Source organism: Micromesistius poutassou, assembly GCF_964030765.1.
Source record: "Micromesistius poutassou genome assembly, chromosome: 18".
Taxonomy (NCBI): Eukaryota; Metazoa; Chordata; class Actinopteri; order Gadiformes; family Gadidae; genus Micromesistius; species Micromesistius poutassou.
The window spans coordinates 11,754,752-11,762,776 of record NC_140288.1 but is presented as its reverse complement, the minus strand read 5'-3'; the positions used below and the strand labels follow the sequence as shown (position 1 = coordinate 11,762,776).

General features: G+C 42.7%; 1 protein-coding gene across 1 annotated transcript in view; it reads right to left on the bottom strand.

Moving 5' to 3' along the window:
* The window catches only part of LOC311363357 (cadherin EGF LAG seven-pass G-type receptor 1-like), a gene marked incomplete at both ends in the record, with an annotated part of 49,958 nt that extends 42,545 nt beyond the window's left edge, over nucleotides 1-7,413 (bottom strand). Inside the window, 3 exon segments of the mRNA XM_084483305.1 lie at nucleotides 7,099-7,232; nucleotides 7,321-7,349; nucleotides 7,408-7,413. Of these exon segments, the coding sequence (XP_084339431.1) occupies nucleotides 7,099-7,232; nucleotides 7,321-7,349; nucleotides 7,408-7,413 (169 nt within the window).
* Between the last annotated feature and the right edge of the window lie 612 nt (nucleotides 7,414-8,025).

The following is an 8,025-nucleotide window of genomic DNA, read 5'->3' as shown; positions in this document are numbered from 1 at the left end:
GTTTGCCTAAACTGTATCCAAATTCTTAATGTTGAACGCACTACCGGACTTGAGGAAAACCGTGATGGGGAGAGAGGGAGTTTTGTTAATAACAGTGCAGGAAGTGATGACAGATTACAGAGCTTTGCCTCTTCATTGCACCAACCCGTGTCTGGGGCCTGAAACCAGTAAATTATTTTTTTGCAGATTCGCTGCCCATTAATAAACCCTGAAATTTGGGAGAGTGAGCACACCCCCTTTTCTTGGCCTTTCAAGCAATGTTTTACGAAGTCTTGAAGATTTCCCTCCCCATATAAAACTTGAGAGTAAGGGCATCAATTGAACGGAAGAAGGATTTTGGTAGGAAAACTGGGATACTTTGAAACAAGTATAAAAATCTAGGCAACACAATCATTTTGATGCAGTTGTTTTTCCAGCTAGAGAAAGGTAAATAGCACTCCATCTCTGGAGGTCAGATTTTAGTTTCTCCATAATAGGAGTGAAGTTGGCTTTAAACAATTCAGAAAAAGAAGGGGTGATAAGTACTTAAAACCGGAATGTGATATACAAAATGGCAAGTCTGTGTCTGGAATCTGCTTTGCCGAATCATTGATAGGGAAACACACACTTTTTGAATAGTTAATTTTATAACCTGAAAAACCACCAAAGTCAACCAGAATCTTCAAAAGTTCAGATTTACAGGATAGCGGGTCCGATAAAAAAAATCAAGAGATCATCAGCATACAAGGAAGCTTTATATTCCATCCCCATTCTTCTAATGCCATGTATGGACGGTGTAGTTCTAAGCTTAATTGACAGGGGCTCGATCGCTAAAATGAACAGTAATGGGCTAAGTGGGCAGCCTTGACGCGTACCCCTAGATAAAGGAAAATACTGTGAACATAATTTATTAGTGACTACTGCAGCTTTTGGAGATGAATACAATAGACGAATCCAAGACATAAATTTCGGGCCAAACCCAAATTTACCCAGTACCACAAAAAGATACTCCCATTGTACTCTGTCGAATGCCTTCTCCACGTCTAGGGAGACCACCACCTCTGGTCGCACCCCAGACGCTGGAGAATGCACCACATTCAGGAGTCTACGAATGTTAATGAATGAGTGACGGCCTCTCACAAAACCGGTTTGATCATTTGAAATGATATCTGATGCTACAGTGTTTATTCGAGAGGCCAGAATTTTCGACAGTATCTTAATGTCCACGTTCAGTAAAGAAATAGGCCTATAAGAGCTGCAATCCGCTAGGTCTTTACCAGGTTTCAGTAAAACTGTGATGACAGCCTCTGTGAGACTCTGTGGGAGAGCTGTCTGTTCAAAAGAGTACTTAAACATAGTAAGAAGCAAGGGGATCAGTTTTAAGGAGAATTTTTTATAGAATTAGAAGCCGTCCGGCCCAGGGGCCTTCCCGCTCTGCATGGCCTTAATTGAATTCTCCACTTCCTGTCGGTTTAGTGGTCTTTCCAGGTTGTCCCTTTGCTCCTGCGCAATTGTTGGAGTATTCAGGGTTTCTAAAAAATTAACCATAGAAGAAGTGTCCTGAGGAAATTCTGAGGTATATAACTATGGTATATAAAATGTTTTAAAAGTATAATTAATTTTGTTGGGATCTATTGTCAATTCTTGAGGTGTTTTCCTAATTGTTGATATGAGTTGGGCAGACGACTTAGCCTTTAACTGGTGAGCAAGTAGGCGTCCTGCCTTCTCCCCATGTTCATAAAAGAATGCTCGTGATCTTAACAAGTTATGTTCAGTCTTTTCAGTAGATAATAAATCATATTTTGCTTTCAGATTTAATTTTTCTTTGTATAGTTCAGGTGTTGGAGTTGTTGAATATTGATGATCAATTTTAAGAATATAATCAATGAGCTCTTCCTGTCTCTGTTTTCTTTTTTTATTACGTGAAGCTGAAAATGATATTATCTGTCCCCTCAGTACGACTTTGAATGTTTCCCATAATATGGATGGTGATACAGAGTCATTCTGATTGGTCAAAATGAAATCATCTATTGCTTTAGATATGAACTGACAAAAATCTGCATCTGAAAGCAATGCTGTGTTAAGTCTCCAAGCTGGCCTTGGTGGGCAATTGAGTGTAAAGCCAATGTCAAGAATAACAGGTGCATGATCAGATTATACAATAGCAGAGTAGTCTACAGATTTCACTGAGGGAAGAAGACGCTTATCAATAAAAAAATAATCTATTCTAGAATAAGACTGAACATGTGAAAAACAAGAGAATTCTTTTTTGTTCGGATATAAAAATCTCCATGGGTCTATACAGCCAAGGTGCATCATATGACTCAAAAGACCTCTGGACATTTTTGATGGAGGTGCAGATTTGGGACTTGACCGGTCCATGGCTGTGTCCATCACACAGTTCATATCTCTGCCAAATATTAGGTGATGAGTATTTAAATCTGGTAATAAGGTGATTACCTTCCTGAAACAATCTGCATCATCCCAGTTGGGGGCGTAAATACTAACTAAAACCACTGGGGTGTGATAGAGACGACCTGATACTATAACATAACGTCCCTGGGAATCTGAAATTATTTTTGAAGCAGTGAATAGCACTTTTTTATGGATTATAATTGCAGCACCTCTAGCCCTGCTACTAAATGTTGAATGGTACACCTGGCCTATCCAGGCCTTTCTAAGCAAAACTTGATCTTGTACTCTAATCAAGGGTATGTCGACGTTCTTCCTCTGTGCTCGTCCTTCTTGTTCCCCCTGGAGTGAGTCCTTGGTCGCCTTTTAAGCCGTCCCCCAGGTCTCTTCCTCCCTCCGGCCAGGTGTGCTTCATCTGGGTGATTGCGGTGAGTGAAGTCGTGCTCTCTGCCGCCGGCTAGTGGGTGGCGGCGGTATACGCCGTCCACCACTAGCCCACAGTTCCCCCTGGTGGGGAGCGGGTTGTCACAGTGTGTGTGTGTGTGTGTGTGTACATTGTGACACAGCCACATGACGTTATAAGTGTTTGAAAGAAATGGTACAAATTGTATGTAAAAAAAAAACAGTGCCCAGTTAACATAAAGTTTTAAATCCTTGCAAGGTTAAATAATGTTTTGGGTTACCTGTTAATTGGTTTTGTGTGTATGTTTGCCGATGTGGAAAAGCCATAATAATGCCAGCGACATGTGATTTTTGGGGGACTTTAAGGGACTTTAAGCTAGGTGACCTTAGGGGGCAAGGGGAGGAGTTACAGACAGGTACCAGGAAGCAGATGAACAAAGGGAAAATGTTTGGGATGGCCTAGGGAGAAGGGTGGTGAGTTTAGGAAATGGGGGATCTCCTGAGAAGGCAACGCTATACAGACAATATTTAATGGAGAACATCGATGGAGTATATTTGTTTGAGCCTGCCTTACCGGTGAGATCCTTCCATTTTTCTACAATGCATTGTTAGTGGACTACTTTTACGGGTTTTTGGCTGAATACTTTTTGGTGTTTTTTTGGGCTTTGGACTTTCTGGGTTTTGGGTGCTGGACTTTGGGAGACTTGGGGAAGGGTGAAGGAAAAAAACGTATGGTGTATAAAAGCTGTGGACAATTTGATGTTACTGATACAATTATCAAAATCAATACAAAAGCTTTTGAGATTTGTTTGTTTGTTTGTTTATGGGGTATTTTCTTTGGAATATACAGGATGGCTGATGGGAATGTGATTTGATTGATGTTTTTTTGGAATAAGATGAGGTTACATATGTAACTGAAATGTATTATGTAGTTTTCTGAACAAAAAGTGATAGTCTACCTGAAAGAGAAATCAGGGTGATTGTTACATGTGTACAGATATAGTCGCTAATCATAGTTTCTAATGCTACATCACCTAACCCTGTCCCCCCCCCCAGTCAGACAAGTCAAGGAAAAGGCTTACTCTACTTCCAGGGAAAGGTTCAGGTCGATCTAGAGATCACAGCAGTAAGGCTAACGATGCTATGGTTACGCTTTGGTTATTGTCTTTTAATTGGTGATGATTTTACATAACAGCAGAATTCTCTGATATTTGTTTGGTGGGAGTGTTTAGATAGATAATTCAAGATTCCAAGATAATTCCATGTTTACATGACACGGCAATAAGCATTTCATGGGCACATTAAGCTTCAAAAAGGTACAATATATGTTTGTATAATGTCAATAACGTCACAAGACCAACCAGGTCTGGTGTGTGTGAGTGGTGTGGAGCTCTAATCCCACAACAAGGTCTCCCACTACTTTGACCTTCTCGCAGGAGAGGGTCCAGTTGGTTAAGATTGGACCCTCTCTCCTCTTGGAGAGAGTTGGTTAAGATTGTCACATTTTCTTGAGTAAGTAACAGCAGCCATCATGAGGCTGTGAGGGAGTTGAATGATTACCATTCACTATGAGTCAGGTACCTGTTGTTCACTATGAGTCAGGTACCTGTTGTTCACTATGAGTCAGGTACCTGTTGTTCGCTATGAGTCAGGTACCTGTTGTTCACTATGAGTGAGGTACCTGTTGTTCGCTATGAGTGAGGTACCTGTTGTTCGCTATGAGTCAGGTACCTGTTGTTCGCTATGAGTCAGGTACCTGTTGTTCGCTATGAGTCAGGTACCTGTTGTTCGCTATGAGTCAGGTACCTGTTGTTCGCTATGAGTCAGGTACCTGTTGTTCGCTATGAGTCAGGTACCTGTTGTTCGCTATGAGTCAGGTACCTGTTGTTCGCTATGAGTCAGGTACCTGTTGTTCGCTATGAGTCAGGTACCTGTTGTTCGCTATGAGTCAGGTACCTGTTGTTCGCTATGAGTCAGGTACCTGTTGTTCGCTATGAGTCAGGTACCTGTTGTTCGCTATGAGTCAGGTACCTGTTGTTCGCTATGAGTCAGGTACCTGTTGTTCGCTATGAGTGAGGTACATGTTGTTCGCTATGAGTGAGGTACATGTTGTTCGCTATGAGTGAGGTACATGTTGTTCGCTATGAGTGAGGTACCTGTTGTTCGCTATGAGTGAGGTACCTGTTGTTCGCTATGAGTGAGGTACCTGTTGTTCGCTATGAGTGAGGTACCTGTTGTTCGCTATGAGTGAGGTACCTGTTGTTCGCTATGAGTCAGGTACCTGTTGTTCGCTATGAGTCAGGTACCTGTTGTTCGCTATGAGTCAGGTACCTGTTGTTCGCTATGAGTCAGGTACCTGTTGTTCGCTATGAGTCAGGTACCTGTTGTTCGCTATGAGTCAGGTACCTGTTGTTCGCTATGAGTCAGGTACCTGTTGTTCGCTATGAGTCAGGTACCTGTTGTTCGCTATGAGTCAGGTACCTGTTGTTCGCTATGAGTCAGGTACCTGTTGTTCGCTATGAGTCAGGTACCTGTTGTTCGCTATGAGTCAGGTACCTGTTGTTCGCTATGAGTCAGGTACCTGTTGTTCGCTATGAGTCAGGTACCTGTTGTTCGCTATGAGTGAGGTACCTGTTGTTCGCTATGAGTGAGGTACCTGTTGTTCGCTATGAGTGAGGTACCTGTTGTTCGCTATGAGTGAGGTACCTGTTGTTCACTATGAGTGAGGTACCTGTTGTTCGCTATGAGTGAGGTACCTGTTGTTCGCTATGAGTGAGGTACCTGTTGTTCACTATGAGTGAGGTACCTGTTGTTCACTATGAGTGAGGTACCTGTTGTTCACTATGAGTGAGGTACCTGTTGTTCACTATGAGTGAGGTACCTGTTGTTCACTATGAGTGAGGTACCTGTTGTTCACTATGAGTGAGGTACCTGTTGTTCACTATGAGTCAGGTACCTGTTGTTCACTATGAGTGAGGTACATGTAGACTTGATGAGTTCAGTTGGCCAAGAAAGGTCAACAGTCAAGAAGAAAAGAGAAATTTCTCGAAGTAGGACTTGGATTTAAGAGCTTTTCAAGCCACTGTTACCAATCTGATCTTCTACCATGGAAAGAGAGAGAATTGCTTTAATATAACTAATTAAAGTTAACATTAGCTCGAGCAGGCAAGCAAACGTACACAATTTCCTTTAAACAATGTTATGACTCATTATTTACGAGATCAGGAAATAATGCAACCAGCATTTTATAATTTCAGCGTCTGATTTCACAGCTAAACTTCAGAAGGCAATGTATCGCTGTACTGATGCTAGGGCGAGTCCTGATGACTTTCTCCTTGATCTAGCCTTAGTTAATGAAAACACTTTGGGGACACCTTTGTCTGAGTAATTTAGCTTTGGCTATGGCTATGAATATTTTGGGAGAATGAATTCAGCTATAACTGTATCAAGACTAGCTTTACTTTCGATAGTACATCGAGATCAATGTTACGCAATACAAGCACCCACTGGCCAGACACTCTCCACTCACACATAAAGAGAGCAGCCTTATTATATCTCACTCAGTTCTACCAAGGCCTATAAATGGCTTGTTGTCAATAGAGTTGTCCAATGTTGAATTGAGCTGTATCTGTATTAATGCTGATGTTCATTTGAACAACAGTGTTTATGTCTTCTATGTTGAGTTGATGCCTCGAAATGCCAATTCACTACATGTTGCCCACATAACATTAGGCTCAGTTTGTCTAGATAGATGGACCGACTTTCACTGCATCTCATTTCATCAACATAGTGATGTGGTTTAATATAGGATTCACACAAATAGTTATTACGGCTATAAAAAGAGATGACATTTGGGGAAGTGTCCCTAGATTGACAGGCTACTCTGGCCTACAGCTTTCTATCCAAGTGTCAGCTCTTACCCAAAACACTATCATGTCACTTTTTCTTTTTTTCCCCATTCCGTTTCAATAATGGTTCTTACTGTAAGGCAACACCGTTGGCCTCAAAGCATTGGTTCAGAAAACAATGTGTCCCTTTACAGGTGACTTTCTCTTCTCTCATGCAGTCAGAGGTAAACACTTTGACTTTTCACATGGCTCTTCGGTTTAAGCTCCACATAAAGATATTAACAATTTCTATGTCCACCACGTGGTTAGAAAGCTTAATGGTATGTTAAAGCCTAATGGCCACTTCAAAACATATTCCAATAGGAACTATTGCCTTCCTTCATGCGTTGCTTTGACGTCCTTAGCAGACTGGTCCTTTCTGTATGTCGGCTCCAGGAGGACCCAGAGGACCACTCACCGGGACCGTAGGCTTTGGCGAACAACCACCGGAGGTTGGCATATATCTTGGCTTTGGCCGGATCGTAGAAGTGATTCGGTAGGACGTCTGTATCCATGATGCCCGCCACACCTGCAGTCCTCCAGGTGCTGTCCCTGCCAGCACCGACATGGGGAGGATCCACCAAACAAAGACACAGAAACAATACCACACATGAACCTGTCTGGCGTCAGACACTGGCACCTGCCGAACACCTGCACCAGACCATACGGCTGATCAACAACACAACGTTACACATTTAGGACTTCCACCACATTAAACGTCCTTTACCTCCATCTCAATAAGGACCAGGGATAACGTTAGCCCTCAGCGGGCGGAGGACCAGGGATAACGTTAGCCCTCAGCGGGCGGAGGACCAGGGATAACGTTAGCCCTCAGCGGGCGGAGGACCAGGGATAACGTTAGCTCAATGAATGAGCGACCTGAGCGCTGAGCAGCATCAGGCTCTAACTGTACATACGGAGCGCGTTCAACTGAGGACGTTTTAAACAATATCACCAGCGAGGAGGACTCTGGTGGGAGATTACCTTTGTATGTCGCTACATCCGACCCTGTATCCAGATATTACCACACAAAGGTGTTGTTACGGCCACGAAGCGTCAGCCTCCGTGCTGACAGTAGGACGGCTACTCCCTGCTTTACGGTACGATCCGTTCTGCTAACAGTAGGACGGCTACTCCCTGCTTTACGGTATCCCACTGGTCATCCAATTAACACCCACAGCCTGCTGCTATAACCTGCTGTTTCTTCCTATTTAATACGGGATTCCTTGTATAGTCGATAACATGTTGTTATATTTGGTTTATTACTCACTTCTATAAATACCGTTTTCTAAGTAAAATATATTTCCATTATTATTTGGGTCGGGTGTATTCCATGAATGATCAG